We start from the raw sequence: 17,715 nt of genomic DNA, 5'->3' as shown, positions 1-17,715 counted from the left end.
TTTGATCTCGCTGATTCCTCATCTTTTTGTTATATATAACCCGTTGATTTATAGATTTGTGTTCTGCCGAATTAATGGCCTCCTTAAAGAACTTCAATATTTGTGTAAATATTTTCCTGCAGATTCATCATGAGGGGGATGAAAACAAGTTGCCATAATCTCTCTTCTGAAAAACTACTTTGGCTATCCATAGGGACAAGTGAGATACGGTGCTTGCGATCAAAATTCGTTACTTCTGTGAGTCTAGAAATAACATACGGATATCTAGCGATTACCTCATGCACTCAAATGAAAATACACTTTAGGTTGAGTTGTAGTTTTATCTTAGGAGTCGGTGTAATAACATTGGCAAACTCCAAGGAACAGTGCCCATTATATGCACACAAAGCAGATGACAGGCATTTTCTCATACCGTCACCCATACAACATAACCAACTAATGGGGTGAAAACTTTCACCAGCACAAGCCCAAACCAAGGTTTCTTACAATATCTTTCAACATGCTGAGACTTCTGAGGCTTCAAGATACACTGCCAATAGTTGCATAACCCGTCCCATATAGCTATTGGCTAGCATTTCGATTGAACATCTAATTACTGCATTTCTGCATCGTTTGATGAGTCTTCCATAATCCACTCGGTAAGTCGGTACATCTAGTAGTATTGTCCCCCGGAAGTAGATCTCAAAGCAACCAACCTAAAATTTGCACACCAGGCAGGACCAAGAAGTCATAGTATCACCAATTTGAGCCTAACTCTGTACAAGTGGTAGTTTCTGTCGAATCTCAACAGTTGACTCAATGACCAGAAGGAAATAAGAAAACCTCATGGTCTTTAAGATGCTTTTGAAATTCTACCAAGCGATTTTGCAATTGCAGAATTCCAGCAGCCTTCTGGGATAGAATGGCATTCAGTCTAGAAATATAGTCATCAAGCTGATTACCGGGTTCATGAACTTCAACTAATAGACTCATCTCCTGCACAGAGAAACACAGTAAACAAGAGATGCAGCTTAATACTACACTGTATTTTAAAACTTATTGTACGCAGATAGGCAAAAAGCACTGAATAACCAACCTCCTTGACAATTTCCATAGTTTCCTCAACTTGTTTTCTATGAGCATTTATAAGATCTCCCTCTTCCTGACATCAAACAAGTAGAATTTTAACTTAGCAGTTGTTTATTTTATCTTTTGACAAGTAAACCAAGATCAAATATTGCTTTTACCTTTAATAAAGCAGTAAGATCATCTTCTGCGATCAAGCTACTTGGCTCAAGTTCAGATGGGTCCCCATACTTTACGTTTCCAGTCTTATCATCTATATTTCGTAGCTGATGGCTATCCAATTTTGGATTTATAGACCAAGATGCATGGTCAGAGATCCCTTTAGAGCCATCAAAATTATCTTCATTTGTGTGAACCAGACTACTCCATTGGGCGCGTCCACTAGGAACACGATCAATACTTGGACCAAATTGCTTGTGATTCTCTATATGCACTGTGGCAGCCAGATTGCTCTGTGCTTGACTGCTAGGAACACGCTCAATGTTGGAAGATAGTGAGGATTCCCTTTCTTGTTGTTTAGGCCATCCAAGTTTGCTGAGCTCTTGGTTCTGCAGCCCACCAAATACATTATCCTCAGAGCCTGACACAACTTGACTGATTGAGGACAAAGCCACTGGAGTTGAACTACGAAGATTTAATGTGGAAAGTGGTTCCCTCTTTGAGCTGTTCCCCTTAGATAGACTCTTAACCCTGATATGCAATTGAACCTTAGACCTTTCTAAAGCAAAGTACATTTTAACTTCATGAAACTTCTCTTACATGATGCTTTACCTGTCAGCATATCTTAGAGTGTTCAAAGTATGTTCACATGACCCTGAATTTGGTGAAACGCAGGATATCATCACTGTACGGGAGTCACCAACAAATGAATCTCTCAGAACTTCAGTCAGTTTACTCCCCCTGAATGGAATGTGACCCTGGTCATTGTCAAGAGCTCTAATGCATTCTTTTAGAGCAAGTAAGCTCTTGTTAATTTCAGCACCTTCCATTCTGCAAAAGAAGGTAAGATTCAGTGATCCTCAAATAAGTAGACAATATCTTGCAATTCTTACTCATACACATAGCAGATCTATCTAATCTAATGCTACCTAGTTTGTTTGTCATTATCAGTTGTATCAGCCCCACGTTCGCTTCCAGCAAGATCAATGAAAGATAGCTTGCCAACTAGTCGAGCTGGTTTTGAATCATTGTCATCAACCTTTCTTTTGATGGCGAGCTGAAGTATGGCATGCGAACGGGAGGATTCCTCATTTGCACCAGTGGTTCCAGTACTCCTTGTTGCATTTCCTTTCTCAATCAACTCCCTGACTGTCTCCACAGTGGATACCTTGTATTCTTGCAAACCTACAATACAGACCTGCTGCTTCCCGTCCTCCCTCATGCATAGCTTGCTGACACAAAGAAAGTTTCTCTTTAATGAAAAGCAAATTTAGTAAAACCTCTGCCTAGTCAAAATGTTATACAAAGTCAGAGGCTCACTTTCTATCATTTAGCAGGTCAAAAACCTTGCCTCCATATATCTCAAAGAAACTGACAAAAAGTTGAAATCCTTGATTTCGATAATTGTTTTGCATTGACTTCAGTATATCCTGAGAAGCTTTCAGCGGCAATGGCTGCATAGTGTAAGTCTTCCCACTGCCTGAGAAAAGCTCATGAACAACTTAACCTCAGCAATTAAACATGACCAATGAGCTGAAAGATTGAAAAGACCCAAAAACAGGACGGTTTGATAAAATATATGCTTATCTAAGAAACCAAGGTTGACCAAATAAAGAGCTGAATCAGCATCCTTAGCCAACACAGCAGCATAAACTATCACGTTTAACTGAACAAAGAGTTTATGTAAGTACAATATATTCAGCTAAACTTACATGTTTAACAGAACAAAGAGTTCATGTAAGAGTAGCTACAATATCAATACATCAGATCTCTGAACACCAAATATCAGGCTTTGGTTCTTACTCTTCTGCTTGATGAGAAAAGGCTTTGGCAAAACATTGAGGAACATTCCATGCTGGCAACCGGAGTAAATTTTTAATATCTTCAAGACAAACTTATCCAATATTGCCAAAGATATAATTATCAAAGGCATAATTATCTTAAGAATAAAAAGCTGAGGTCATTAAAACAAGAAACAGTTAATCTTCACTTTGAAAAGTGCAACGCTGTTTTAGTTTCAATATATAGAATGATAACTTGTTAGAGGGAGATCAAAAATCGTTCTTCAGAATCTGCGGGACATTTTAAAATTTAAGGATCTCCTGTGGAGTCTAGTTAATGATATATGCGTCAAAATAACTTTCTATGTTAAGTCATGTTATAGACACAAGCCAAGGAACTGCACTTCCAAAAAATTTGGAAAAAAAAAAAGAGTCAACTACTTGCCTGTTTGGCCGTACGCAAAGCAAGTTGCTTTTGTTCTTTGAAATATAATTGGGACTATGGGCTCAACAGTTTCAGCATAAACCTGTCACATTAAGAAAGGTCATTAACAGATTTACTTTTTAGAAGAGATAATAAGTCCTGTGAAGTACTCACCTCATCATTAGAGACTTCCTCATTCATCACAGCGTCAAAAAGAAATTCATGCTTCTCAACATACTCAGTCAGGTCAACCTGCCAAATGAGGTAACGAGAATTCCAGGAACTAAGATCGAGAAGACAGCAGCATTTACGAGAGGAAGGCTAACATCTGAACAGGTAAACTTGTGCAAGAAAATAGCTGTAGCAAAGACGAGCCAACAGAAACTTACTTTGAGCTTTGTCTCATAGACAGTGAGTGAATTAGCATTTGGATCTATTGTTATGATGTCTTCTTCTTTCTTTGCAATTTCTTTTTTATTGAGCGGCCTCTTACGCACCTGCATTTGCAGTTGCAATTTTTCACTGGTACTATAAGTCAAAGTATGGGACCCAAATAAAGCTATATTGTAAACTTAGCCACGATTACATAAGTCCTCTAAATGTAATCTCTCAACTAGAAAAGACCAGGTTACGAGTTTCTTTCAAAGAAAGAAAAAGAAGAAGGGCATACCACAACTTTGATCTTAGCAACATTATTAGCTTTCTCTTTATCTGCGGAGAAGCTTTTGAGAAGATCATTATCAGATAAACCTCGAGGATTCTTACTATATTTAGCTGAGATGCACGGCCCAGAATCATCAAAACTTCTACCACAAAGGGGTTGATTGAGTAAATATCCATCATTCTGGGAAGGAAACTGCAAAGTAGAGATTGCTAATATGTTAAAACCCACGAAATGTCAAATTACACGTAAGCCATGGCTCTGATGCAAATTTAATTTCCGACATAGAACTTGTCACATTCGTCTACCATTATGTCATACAGAACTTTTAATAGCTCTCAAGAACACAATAACTTTTAGGATTCCAAATGGTAGAATTCCTAATTTATGCTTCTCAGCAGCATAGACAAAAAACAGCCCACATCAGTTCACATAGACTTCATCCACTGGACAAGTTCATTCAGAAATGACAGGAAAGATAAGAACATGAGGGGCTTGAAAGAAGAAAAGTTTACAAACCTCAGGTATAAGTTCTGTATCGAATGAATGCAAATCAAGCAATCCAGGGCTGAGTTCACCTGGCAACACTTCAACTCCATTTCCATTCTTCCTCATGCTAGATGACCTGGAAGAAGCCGTGGGAGAGGATGGGTCCTCATCTCCTCCTCCACCATTTACACCTCTCTGCCCATTCTTTCCCCATTTTGAACCCTGGCCTCCCCCATTAGCGCCAAAAAACCCAAAATCCTGCAACATTACCAATTCAAATGCCAGCATTTAGGAATTACCAATTAACAAGGGGAGGGGTCAGAAGGGGATGGTGACAGGAAGAATCAAACGCTAGTCGCAAGATGATGAAAAGAGACCCCGAACTACAGGGCTATAGTCAGATTCTCGAGATGAGGGAGTTGCATGACACAAACATAACTATATAAATAAGTGATGATAGTCGGTTTGAGTAAAAACTGCTCAGAGAGCGGCAATTTATGCATATGAAAAACAAATGTAACTATAATTGCAATCATCAACCTTAAAGAAAAGGAAAAGGAGTATGGTATCGACGTCGATAAAAAAAAAAAAAAGGAACAATGTTTAACCTGAAGGGGAGGAATGGAGGAGTTGGAGGAGTGAAGATGATGAAGACCAACTGATCGAAGCCATTTGTTGTTGAAGGCAGTATCAATGAAGTTGTCGGAGTACTGACGCTGGTGGTGACCTCCGGTTGAACTAGATCTCTGCATTTGCCTCCCCACCACGTTCATCTTCTTGCGGATTCTCAGCTGCTGCTTCTTCACTGATCGAGTCGATTAGAATGGTTTTCTTTGCTTGAGTATTTCTCTATTGGGCTTTGACTGCAATAAGAAAACGGTAAGGTGAGGCAGGAAAACTGATTTTCAAGAGAAGTGGAGAACAGAAGCGTTAATGTCGGTCCTGCAAAGCAAAGGAGGGGCCGAGGGGAGGGGGGCAGGGTGGAAGACAGAGAGAGAGCTTTGGATGAAAAAGGAGAAACAAAATGGAGATGGTGGTGGTTGTCGAAAAGACAGAAAATTTGTTCAAGAGCAGCCTGGCTGAGCCTGGTCACTCATGTGAAAGCGTGAAAGAAAGAACAGGTGGAATCAAAGATGGAAGAGAGGAGGTTACTGGTTAGGCGTGCTGGGAAATGGAGGTGTTAAGGCCAAGAGGGGGTTCACAATTCAGTTTGGAGGCTTTTTTGAAAGGAAGGTATCATCATTGAAATTGAGTAGCTTTGAAACTTTTGAAAACAAAGACCGGGCGCTTCTCTCCCTCTCCCTCTCTCTCTCTCGCTCTCTCTCTCTTTCAATGGAGGAGATTGGGGACACCTGGGACCCTGGCCATGTATCGAGAAATCGCTTCTTCTTTTTTTTTTTTTTCCAGTCCGTTTGGATGCTAACGTGTTTGGATTATAATTTTCTGAAATTTTTGAAGAATATATACTAACGATCAAATATATATATGAAATAAAAAATAATTAAAAAATATATCTAAAAAAAGGAAGAAATTTTTTTTTTTATGAAAAATCCCCCTTCCAAGCGAGGTTGTAATAGTAGCAGTGGTATCTGGTATGTAAATTTAGTTGTACTATGATACTTACTGGTGATTCTCCAGACGTGGTAGGAGGAGCGTCTAATTTGACTTTAAAGCAAATGGAAGACGATAGCAATTCGCGCGCCTGCACAACACCCCCCCCCCCGCCCCTCTCCCTCGCTCTCCAACCCATACAAAAAAACATATACTCCAATTCAATATTAAAATTAATTTTAACTTTACTTGGAGGATCTAAGGATGCATAGAAAATTATGTAAATTGAGTTTAAAAAGGATAAAACTGGTATTGATACTCAAATAGTTGAGGGATAGGATGCTATATTGATGTGGTTATTAAAAAATTTTTAGTTTAACATTACAAATTTTTTAAATTTCGATTGAGGTTTTAGAATTTAGGAATTATTGAGGTTTTACAACTTCATAGCTTTTGAATAATTTTATAAAAAAAAGGTAAAATAAACTTCACAATTTTATGAGGGCATTTTGGGTTATTCGTTCAAAATTTTGATCATTAAATAGTTTTTGTTACGGAAACGATAAACTCGGGGGAGGTATAAGTAATTTTTCAAACCTCAAGGGAAGTTTTCTGAATTATGCCTATTGCTTATTCTATTCCCGACGGTGCAGTGGGTTGTACATCAAAGTCCAACGTTTTTTTTTAATTATTTCTCAAAATTCTGAGGAGCAAATTCTAGTAATCAGGTCTTGCAGGAGATTGGAATACATACACTTGACAACAATTCCCGTTTGATTAGGAATTTTTGTATTAAAAATATACTATAACGATTTGATATATGTAAAGTAAAAATATACTATAATTTAATTTAACTTATCCGAAGATCCATCAATTTTAACATGTTACTCTGCTTTCTTAATCGCCGCTGTTACCATTTTTTCCCTCTAATCTTTCGAGATTATATTTTATAGCACTGGAGCAGTGAAAGTATCGTATAGCGCTAAAATAAGTAAGTCAAAGAGATGTAGATCATACACAATATACATTCAAGAGTCAATAGACTTTAACCAACAACTAATTCATGCTAATTGCAGAGAAAGTGCTTGCAGAGTAAGTGCACCATATTTTAATTGCACAGCAAGTGCTTCACCCCGAAATGAATGAAATGCCAATTTTGTTTCTTTCTCCTCGCATCATCGATGAGTTTTTTCCTTTTTCTTTTGAAGAATAAAGACGAAGCAAGAGGAAAACGGAAAAGAAAAAGATAGAAGCGAAAAAAAAAAACAAACTACAAAACATAGTGCACGAAGTGGAAATTAAAAGAGATGGTTCAGAGTACACATTGAAGCACGCTTAAACTTTAATCCACACATACACAATCGAAGTGACCAATTGACATTCAACCTACATCACATGGACGTTTTAATTAATACTAGTAGTAAAACTGGATGATATACTTCTTGCCTCTACTGCGTGGACTTGTGCCCCAAGTCTCAACCATTAATTATCAACAGAGATTCATTTATTTATTTCTTGCTGCGTACAGATTAAGAGACTAAAGCACAGGCTATACAGTAAAAACTAGTGTGAATACCCGTGCTACGCACGGTGCTGACATTATTGAAAAAAATAATAATAAAATGGTGAACAAATAAATGTGAAAAAATTGTACCAACAAAATTAAAATGTAATATATATTTAACAATAGTTTGAAATATAATAGAATGTGTATATCATTCAAGAATTGTCTTTTTTCGGAAGATGTATCGTGAAAAAAAAATAAAAATTTATATTAAAAAAGGGAATGATATATTTCTACAAATAAATGTAATTGAATATTGTTAAAATGAAATACTTACAAATACTAAACATTCGATTTGATAATCTTGCTTGAAAGTGCGAACACTCTTCACACCAATCCACTTTTAGTATGAATGCCAAAATTGGTCATTTAATTAACTTTGTTAAATTTTGTGGAGTGCGTACTACAAATGAAAATGCATGATCTTTGCATTTTTGTAATAATGACTTGTACTTCAATTGCACTTGAAAATTTTTAGTCCAATGAAACTACTGAAAATTTTCCATTACTGAACCTTCCCATCCCACGTGTCCGATTATGAGCATCGAAGCGAGGAGACTGTAAAGTAGCTCACTTTTTCCCTCTAATTGCTTTTGTATTTTTAGATTTTTTCACATGTCGCTAACTGCTTCATTCCCTCTGCTATCACTTGTATATTTAAAATCAATTTTTAATATTAAATAAAAAGGAATCCATTAGTCTATAAAATGTTCATAATGTAGATAAATTATTAAATTTGGAAAAGGGCGTATGTTCTTATAGGCTTCTTTTCTTTTCTTTTTTTGGAGAAAATGAGTTTGTTCTTGTAGGTTTTTTTTTTTGATATAGAATTGTTTTTCAAAGATTTTGGTTCTTAGTCCCTGCTATGTTTAAATCATCTTTTAATATCCAATTCAATATAGTCTTTTAATTTGGCAGCCTCTATAATTTTTAATTTATTCTTTTGGTTTAAATTCAGTTAGAATTCAGAATTTTTCAAATACCAAGAGAAACCATATATTTTTTTAGTCACCGTCTTCAATTCCCCATCTAATGACCCTTGTGGATTTACCGATTATGAATAGGATAGATGATGTGATTATTAGAATTTAAAAGCTACCGCCATAGTGTTCCTATTCCGTTTTTCTTTATTTCTTTTGGGTCAAGGTAATCTCTAATCCTTCCAAGTGAAGTTTAAATATGATTGAAAAAACAGGGCCTTCAAGTACATTGCCAAGTAGCTTTAATGAGCGAGGCTATTGCAGGCCTAAAAATTGAGATTCTAGAAGATCACGTTGGTTAATTATTAGAGGTTTAACAGGCCCTACTCTGATGGTTCGAGTTTGTGTCTTATCATGAACAATAAGTGCAACTAAACTTTACAATTTTGTTATTCACACACGTTGTTTCCACTTTCCATTTTCGCTGAATTGCTGCTATTTGAGTAGCAACAACACGGTCGGTGCATAAATCATGCCTTTAATGGGTATTTTTTGAGCATGTGCTTGTGATTTTGTGTTTATACTTTATCCCACTGTTGAGTATCTTTACTTTACGGTGTAACAATAAGCAAACAACCGTGCATAGGATTTTGTAAAAAAATTTCAGAAATAATGGATGATTAGAAATTCAATGCAATATCATTCATGACAAAAAGCAAATCAAAAGCAAAACATACTTAAAAGACAGAGGGACAGAGGGGCAGAGGGGACAGACCTGGAAAATTAAGCTGGCAAGAATATACTTCCAATTCTCTGCAAGAAGGTTGATTTCCGCTGAAGTCCCTGCACATAATCTCTTTCATAACTGCTCACAAAAGAAACAAAATCAATATATTTACAAAATCAATAGAGAACAAAAAACAAATAAGAAACTGAGAGATATGGTGAGGGGAATTGGGGGTGGAATTCTTTGGAGGAGTTTTAATTGGGGTGGAATTCTTAAATTGGAGGACTCTTAATTGGAGTGGGAAACGTGGGATGATGATTAGAGGATTTGTAGGAGCGGTTGTATGATGAATTAAGAGATAGTTGGAGTGGACTCTTAATTGGAGTGGGGAACGTGGGATGAAATGTAGGGAGAAACTTGGGATGATGATTAGAGAATTTGTAGGAGTGGTTATAGGATGAGTTAAGAGATAGTGGGAATATTTTAAATTTAAATTTGATTGGTGATAAGGTGGGTTATGACCCACTACTTTTTATGTATTAAAATAAATACAAAAATTTAGAAAAAAGAATGAGAAGTTTAGAAACCATTGAGAGGTTTATGCTAAAATCCCTTATTGAATACATATAGATATAGATTTTGTGCGACTAGTCATGTGAGGGTTAAAATTTGGGTGCAGATTCTAAAAAAGCGAGCCTTAACGGTTACCATATAGTTTGAAATGATGACCCCATGCTTCACCTTTGTGTGATGGACGCGGGGCTGGACAACCGCTCCGGAAGGTGTAACACCATTTGTACATGGTGTAACATCATCTGTACAAGGTGTAACAATAGAACAACAGCGAGTAACAATAGAACAACATTTTTGTGGGTCCCACACGGCGTGAAAATCGAGTTACAAGACGTGATTTGAGCCGCACAAATTTTTGAAGCCTCATCCAGGCCGTGAACTGCCTGGGACCAGGCCCCTCGTCCTTGTGTGATCTAGTTAAATAAATAAGTTGACAGAGAGTGTTTTTATTGGCATTGAACCGGACTGCATTGCAATTAAATTATTGAAATGTTGCTCGTCAATTGCTGAACTTGTATTTTAAAGTTAAAATGTTTTTAATCTTCTTTTCTTTTCTTTTCTTTTTGTTGCTGCCATTCAATTTATCAAATGTGGGAAAACCAAGTTATAAAAGCTCCATTGTGGAGGCAATGGAATGATTTTGAGGCACGGTAGTGATTTCTGGCAGATGTGAATCGCATAAAAAATATGTGGCTCATACAATTGAAATATTTTTTTCTTAATTTTTTTTTTGTCAAAAAATTTGAAATACATACAGATACAATCATTGAAAACGAATAGCATATAATCTTTTACTACCATTTTTTCGTTGAAGTTTCCTACTTGATGCTGGTAAAAAACAATTTTAGAACAGTTGAAGTTCGAATTTTCTTTTTGAAGGTTAGTTCCAAGTTTCGGCTGGCCTCAAAACAGCATAATGGGCTCGATTTTGCCCGAAGTTTTGTAATTACTACTTTGTCTTCAAAATTCTCAACGGACTTCGAGCAGATTTATAGTCAGATTAAGCACTTTATCGTAAAAAATTTAGGGATTACCTGGCACATAATATTTTTGATTGGAAACCGGAAATAAGCAAATGCTTTATTAGCTATATTTATTCTCTTGCAACCACAGCGCAACGAGTTGAGATGGCCGAGTTGGTCTAAGGCGCCAGATTAAGGTTCTGGTCCGAAAGGGCGTGGGTTCAAATCCCACTCTCAACAAAATATATATTACTGTTGTTTTCTTTTTCTGCTTGGATTGGATTGGACTAGACATTTAATTCTCATTTTCGTTTGGGTCGAAATGCATTTTTTATAACAGTTGCTTTCTTTTTCTACTTGGATTGGATTGGACTGGACATCTGACCTTCATTTTCGTTTGGGTCCACATGCACAGTTGAGATGGCCGAGTTGGTCTAAGGCGCCAGATTAAGGTTCTGGTCCGAAAGGGCGTGGGTTCAAATCCCACTCTCAACAAACTTTTTATAGCAGTTGCTTTCTTTTTCTCCTTGGATTGGATTGGATTGGATTGGATTGGACTGGACATCTGACCTTCATTTTCGTTTGGGTCCACATGCACAGTTCAGATGGCCGAGTTGGTCTAAGGCGCCAGATTAAGGTTCTGGTCCGAAAGGGCGTGGGTTCAAATCCCACTCTCAACAAAATATATATTAATGTTGTTTTCTTTTTCCGGTTGGATTGGATTGGATTGGACTGGACATTTGGCTCTCATTTTCGTTCGGGTCCAAATGCACAGTGTCGCTCTTTTTGGGTTTAAATTTCGGGCAAACCGCGCGCTTTTCACCTCCCCATTCCCCTCTCAGCAGTTTGCGGTTTTACTTTTACACCCTTTCCTCTTCAATCATCTTCTATGGCATTGGTAATTGCCAGAAAGATCAAACCATACCCATAGGAAACAATAATAAGCAGGGAAGGACTCATTCCAAAAAAAAATCGAGAAAAGGAATGGCACAAGTACAAGCAGCAAGACTCAATCTCCGGATGCAGAAAGAGCTCAAGTTACTCCTCACCGACCCACCTCCCAGCGCCTCTTTCCCTTCCCTCTCCTCCTCCTCCGCCCCTTCTCTTACATCCATCGATGCCCGCAAGTCTTCCGCAATTGTGTCTTTATGCATACTATCATTGCTTCTTTCACTTACATCTACGTTTGCATTAATCCACTTAACATGGTGTATTTGTACAGAGATTGAAGGTCCAGAAGGGACTGTTTATGCTAAAGGGGTCTTTAGGTTAAAGATTCAAATACCTGATAGGTATTACTTTTCTTACTTTTATCCCCCTTCTTTTAGGTGGATTGTGATATTCTTTCTCTTTTATATATGGATAAATTCCGTCACCGGCGATAATTTAGATTGAGACTATTCCTTGTCGTGCCTAGGTACCCATTTCAGCCTCCTATGGTGACCTTTGCCACCCCAATATATCATCCCAACATTGACAACGGAGGCCGCATTTGCCTGGATATCCTCAATCTTCCTCCCAAGGTTTTTCCAGTTTTATTTGCATCCCTCAGTTCTTTAAAGATATCTCAATTCTCGACTTCTGCATAGAGTTCTAAAAATTGAAATGATGCCAGAATGCGTGGGTCACAAAAACTGGACACCAATTTTATAGCCCTATTCATTTCTTAATGCTTAATTTTCCCGTTCTATGTCGGAATAATTCATTTCCTCAAAAAGTACTCAAACGTATTGTTTCATTAGGTTGACCAATGTTTGCATCCAAAGGTTCCTCAGGCACAATCATGGAGATGTCCAAATTATAGCACCTGACTTTTTGTGTATTAGCACCAATTGACAATATTCTCATGTTTCCTCACATCATTTTAACTACAACTTGAGGAATAGCATCTTAAAAAAAGGCAATATGTATTATCTGGCTCTTCGGGAGGGATCTTTGTTAGCAGCCTAATTGATGATACTAGATGCTTCTTAGACCCTGCCCTCTGTTTGCTGACTTTGGTGGACCATGTGCCCTTAGTTTTCTCTCCTACAGGCAGATTTTTTAAAAGCATTATAGTTTAATTTGCTTGGCTGGTGATGTGGCTTTCAATTTTGCAGGGTGCATGGCAACCATCTCTGAACATCTCAACTGTCTTAACAAGCATCGGGTTGTTATTGAGTGAACCAAATCCTGATGATGGCCTGATGCATGAAGCTGTGAGTAATCACACTTTCAATTGCTGTGGAAAATGCTCGTTGTGAGCAGGTTACCTAGTTCTGTAATTTGTTCTGATTAACGTACAGAGCCAGGAGTACAAATATAATAGACAAGCTTTTGATCAGAAGGCAAGATCCTTGACTGAAAAGTATGCCAGGATTGGTGAAAGTGAAATTGCTGGTAGAGGGCAAGGTTCTCAGGCTGTCCTGAAGCCAAGCATTCAACTAGTAAGTTTTCTGCTCTAGCATCTCCATATCTGTGAGTTTCTGATTAGGTACTCATACACGCTTTATGCAGGCAGAAGTTAATGAAGGAATGGATACATCAGTCAAGGAAAAAAGAGTTGATGAGTATGAAGTCGGGCACAAGAGATTATGTGGAATCAGCAGGAAGTTGTCATTGGAGTCTTCAGAGTTAGATCAAAGAAGTAATGAAGGAAAGGGTGTAAATAAGGCCCCAAGTAGCCATCTCAATGAAAAACTGATGGAACTTAAAGGATTGCAACAAGATTCAATGATAACATCCAATGATCATAACCAAACTCATCAAGAGCCACCTAGAACGAGGAAGAAACTGTCACTCGAACCTTCTGTTGTGAAGCATGATAATCTCGTGGTCCATGTGGTATCAAATGAGTGTTCAGCCACTTCAGAATGCAAAAGCTTGATAACATCTTCTTCGAAATCTGGGCCCTTGGAGCAGCCTGATTTGTATTCTCAGAATAAAAATAAAGATGGTGATGGTATTTCAAAAAGTAACAGCACAGAAACCAAGTTGGAGAAGAAGCAATTCCTAGATTCTCTTGACTCAAACCAAGGAACTGGGGATGATGATGAGAAGCTACTTTCTGTTCCTCAGCAGTCTGACATTCAGTTTCACTCTCGTGAGTTGCACAAAAACTTTGCATTGGCCCAAACGATTAAACATGATGGCAGAGAACAACATGGTCAAATTGTTAATGGAGATGCTAATGACTTCACCAGGATAAAACAAAGGAAGCTAGGGTTGGCCGGCAGGAAGTCTGCTCTCTGGAAGTTAAGTTCGTATCAAGGTCAGCAAAAGGATAACATAGAGAACCTGGATCCAAATTCAAGCTTCCACATTGCGTGGGAAAGCAAGAATCGTACAATATCCTCCAGTTTGTCAGAGGCATCAGAAACTGGTCATTGTAATGAGAGGGGCATAGAGAACCACACCACATACTTACCTAACAAGTTGTCCAGGACAGTGCAGGGACAGCCATTGAAACCTCTTGGTGACTCGAGCATTAATATCAATAACCAGTTTGAAATGCAGTCTTCGAGACCATCTAAGATTCCTTCTGAGCAACCTGAGAGCTGCTATGATGAGAAGCAGCAGCTTGAGCGACCCAAGCAAGATTGTAGAGCAATGTTCTTGGGGGAGATGAATAGACAGGAAGAAACTTCTCCATCATGTAACACATACTCAGTGATTGTGTTAGATAGCGAGGATAGTGATGAGGAGCAGGGCAGAGTCGCTAGATCTAGGCTATCAATAGCACGGAGGCGCTTTTTAGGGAAGTCAAAACCATAAGTCCAAAGGCTGACAAACGATTGCTGTTCCTATTTTAGCTGGTGTAATTGCTCATGTTGCCTTGCACCTTCTAGCTTGTAATGCCTATTAAAGTTTTTCAAATTTTCTCTTGCCATGATTCTCAATGGGTAATATATCTCAGCTAACTTGCTCTGACTTTCAGCACTTCTGGGAAAATCCCGTGCACTTCCATCTTGGAGCCATCCACAGCATAACTGACATTCGTACTTCCTGCCAGTTCCCTTGTTCAAGGGCAACTACCATTTGTAATTCGCATTTACTGGCCTTAATAGGCTTCTCGCGGTATTACAGCATTACTTTTCCAATGCCTTGAATAGCTTCATCTGTCAGCATTTACTAAGGCAAAGCATGGACCGGTAGGTCTGAATGTCCGCTGAAAACCCATTTGAACAGAATAAAATCCATTAAACACCAAACTCCATACTTAGTTTTGGCGCTGTTCCTTACTATGGTATGCTTGCTTTTTCAACGTCTAGTCGTCTTTTTCCTGTAGATTAGTATCTGCTCTCCTGACGGATAAAAGTTTGTGCTTTTAAAATTTCTAATTTGAAACTTTTTTGCTCCTTACTGCAGTTTCTTGCAGCGCTGATGTTCCGGTCGCTGGTTAGACTCGTGAAATCAATGGTGGCGCAGCCGGCCGCTTCAATTACAACCATGCTCTATTACGGCGATCTTCTTCCTGATAACGACTCGCTGAATAGATTGGTTAGGCAAGAGTTGTTTGATCGTGACAATCTTCTGTTTAATGTACTAATTAATTTCTTGAGATGTTTGGCGTAACCGGATTGTCGATGGTAGTATTTCCACCTTCTCTAGCTTCGCAAATCCTTCTTTTTTGCTTTTAGTCTCTCATACTTTGTGAGAATAAAATAAATCCCGGGAAGGGAACTGGGACACTGCTGATTTTACAAGTCGCTTCAATTATTCTGCCCGCCGCTTTCCTGGGGTTCAATGTGAAAATTGGTTACTGAGGTTGCATCTATTTTGTTAGTTCATAATTATTATCTTTTTGAGATATTTTGAGCCCACTATGTATTCTTCTAATTAGTAGTGTAAACTGTAAAGCTCCATTTGATAATTTTGAGTGCTTCCCGAATTTCATCCGTCTATTTGCCAGCAGAAGATGAAGGAAAGCAGGTTCTCTGTGTTTATTTCAGAAAAAGTTTTAACTACTCTGCATCCTGTTAGTTCTGCTAGAATCTCCTTCCGTTTTCTAGTTCGTTTGTGCATTCACACTCTTTCGAGTCTCCTGGATTCGAATGCGAATGCGAATGCGAATGCAAATGCAAATGCAAATGCAAATGCTGCTGTACGGATTCAAATGCGAAGATGGTAAATTAATTATTAGGTTTAATTTTAGCTAGAGGTTATTGATCCACGTGTAACAATACTGTCCTCCTAATGAATCAAGTAGGGATCAAGAATTTCCCAATAAGGTTTTTGGATCAAGAACCCTTAGCACTTGCACGAATTTCATTGAGTTTGTTTGGACAAAGGAAATTTAGAAAAAAAAATTTTGCCTCACAAATTCCAATCACCTTTTTATCTTTCCAATCACCTTTTTATCTCACATACATCACATCACAAAAGTGCTACAATAAATATCACAAATAAATCATCCAAATAAACTCATTCTTTCGAACGAATAAAAAATGGCACGCGTTCTATTTATGTCAATGCTTCTCTCATTTATCAGCCTGTAGCGTGGTCAACGCCAATGGAACAGCAGGTAAATGTAGATTAATGTATCATAAGTGGATTAAGTTCCGCATACACATTGGTGTTAGATTATTACCTAACCAACCAGTTTTGTCAGAGTCTTCGCATCTAATCATAGCATAGCCAAAGTTTTGGGACAAAGGGTGAGAAGGTATACCTAACTGGACGCTTCCCAGCTGAAGTCAGTTGCCAGTAATATCCATTATTGAACCATTCCATTTCAGTTAGTGGTTCAGTCACAAATAAAACCATTTGTTTAAGAACATTTGTCTTTTCGGTCTGGTTGAAAGGGAATTATTCTGCTTTGAGCATAAAATGAACAGCATTCTGCTTTGAGCATAAAATGAACAGCACTTCACAAACAATTCGGATGTGGTAATATTCCCTTTGGATACCATAATTTGAAAAAAAAAAAAAAATTTCAAATGTTATTATGTTCGTATTATAAATGTAATTTTTAATTATATTTTTATTTTATATACATTACATCACAAAAAAAAATGCTATAATGTTATTTTAAATCATTTTTTCCCAAATAATCTCCCCTGGACAATCAAGAATGAAATTTTGAACTTGGCAAAAAGATGAAGCATCAAAACAGTTGTATTCGAGTATGGTGCATTTTGTTTGCTCTAGTGGCCCTCCTTTTTCTCATTATGTTCAAATTCTTTGTATTGCCACTATCCCTTTACTGTGTTTTTATGTTTTGAGTTAAAAAAAAAAATTATGTCAGCTTAGGGAAAAAAAAAAGTTACATCAACTTTCACAAGCAAAACAATTTCCTATAGTATTAAAAAAAATCAAATTAGTTTGTCAATTCTCTGTTTTTTTCCTTTGTCATAAATCTAAGATAACCAACACATTTCACGATTTTATACATTTTCGTCTTTATCAAGTTCAATTGTTTAAAGTTCAAATTAGGATATTTATTTTCAATCCTGAGGATAATTCAGCATATATCTTCTTATTGAAATCTTCTCCCTTTATCTTTTACTTTTCGAAAAGAATTCTACTATATTTATTTGACAACGAGTCGTGGGATGAGACAGGGGCGGGGATGTGGTAAGGGATAAGAGAAATTATTTGACAATGGAACGGGAGTAGGGAATTTTTCTTCCACCTCAACTCTGTTCCATTGCCACCCTTAAAAAGATCTCTATGAAAATGATATAAGGAAATGTGAAATAGATTCAGACTCGTTTGAATTGCTATTTTTAAAAGTTTTTATAAAAAAATATACCATAACATTTTTTGAGATAAAAAGAGTTGATTGAGAAACGTGCATCCAAACTCTCTCTATATGAATCTTCTTCGCAAAAAAAAAAAGAGAAACAGAAATAGAATAA

General features: G+C 37.4%; 2 protein-coding genes and 3 non-coding genes across 7 annotated transcripts; 4 read left to right on the top strand and 1 right to left on the bottom strand.

The window, feature by feature from the left end:
• Nucleotides 1-306: 306 nt before the first annotated feature.
• LOC140009427 (kinesin-like protein KIN-13B) lies at nt 307-5,998 on the bottom strand. Its single transcript, XM_072054899.1, has 12 exons — nt 5,188-5,998; nt 4,610-4,837; nt 4,100-4,285; nt 3,819-3,926; nt 3,604-3,681; nt 3,447-3,532; nt 2,545-2,700; nt 2,154-2,456; nt 1,837-2,055; nt 1,227-1,755; nt 1,076-1,141; nt 307-975 (listed from the first exon to the last, which is right to left on the bottom strand). Exons 1-12 carry the CDS (start codon nt 5,350-5,352, stop codon nt 796-798), a joined length of 2,304 nt encoding a protein of 767 aa, XP_071911000.1. The 5' UTR covers nt 5,353-5,998; the 3' UTR covers nt 307-795.
• Nucleotides 5,999-11,035: 5,037 nt separating this feature from the next.
• On the top strand, nt 11,036-11,116 carry TRNAL-AAG (transfer RNA leucine (anticodon AAG)). The gene has a single exon. It is a non-coding gene; the product is annotated as a tRNA-Leu (tRNA).
• Nucleotides 11,117-11,290: 174 nt separating this feature from the next.
• Nucleotides 11,291-11,371, top strand: TRNAL-AAG (transfer RNA leucine (anticodon AAG)). Its single transcript has one exon. It is a non-coding gene; the product is annotated as a tRNA-Leu (tRNA).
• Nucleotides 11,372-11,475: 104 nt separating this feature from the next.
• Nucleotides 11,476-11,556, top strand: TRNAL-AAG (transfer RNA leucine (anticodon AAG)). Its single transcript has one exon. It is a non-coding gene; the product is annotated as a tRNA-Leu (tRNA).
• A 158-nt stretch (nt 11,557-11,714) lies between these two features.
• On the top strand, nt 11,715-15,757 carry LOC113691401 (uncharacterized). Of its 3 annotated transcripts, none has more exons than XM_072054898.1 (7): nt 11,715-11,913; nt 12,099-12,168; nt 12,294-12,399; nt 12,976-13,074; nt 13,162-13,302; nt 13,373-15,101; nt 15,224-15,757. In XM_072054898.1, exons 3-6 carry the CDS (start codon nt 12,313-12,315, stop codon nt 14,627-14,629), a joined length of 1,584 nt encoding a protein of 527 aa, XP_071910999.1. In that variant the 5' UTR covers nt 11,715-11,913; nt 12,099-12,168; nt 12,294-12,312; the 3' UTR covers nt 14,630-15,101; nt 15,224-15,757. The 3 variants fall into 3 exon arrangements, with proteins under 3 accessions (XP_071910999.1, XP_027065327.2, XP_071910998.1); XM_027209526.2 differs by having other exon boundaries at nt 11,715-11,999; XM_072054897.1 differs by having other exon boundaries at nt 11,715-12,168.
• Nucleotides 15,758-17,715: the final 1,958 nt, after the last annotated feature.

Source organism: Coffea arabica, chromosome 6e, assembly GCF_036785885.1.
Source record: "Coffea arabica cultivar ET-39 chromosome 6e, Coffea Arabica ET-39 HiFi, whole genome shotgun sequence".
Lineage (NCBI taxonomy): Eukaryota > Viridiplantae > Streptophyta > Magnoliopsida > Gentianales > Rubiaceae > Coffea > Coffea arabica.
This window is presented reverse-complemented; position numbering and strand designations above follow the sequence as displayed.

Coding starts and splice junctions, on each gene's coding strand:
- LOC140009427 (XM_072054899.1), bottom strand. CDS start 5,352: ATGAACGTGGTGGGGAGGCAAATGCAGAGATCTAGTTCAACCGGAGGT. Junction 4,286..4,609: donor ATACAGAACTTATACCTGAG/GTTTGTAAACTT, acceptor TCTACTTTGCAG/TTTCCTTCCCAGAATGATGG. Junction 976..1,075: donor CTATGGAAATTGTCAAGGAG/GTTGGTTATTCA, acceptor TTCTCTGTGCAG/GAGATGAGTCTATTAGTTGA.
- LOC113691401 (XM_072054897.1), top strand. CDS start 11,861: ATGGCACAAGTACAAGCAGCAAGACTCAATCTCCGGATGCAGAAAGAG. Junction 13,075..13,161: donor ATGGCCTGATGCATGAAGCT/GTGAGTAATCAC, acceptor ATTAACGTACAG/AGCCAGGAGTACAAATATAA. Junction 13,303..13,372: donor TGAAGCCAAGCATTCAACTA/GTAAGTTTTCTG, acceptor CGCTTTATGCAG/GCAGAAGTTAATGAAGGAAT.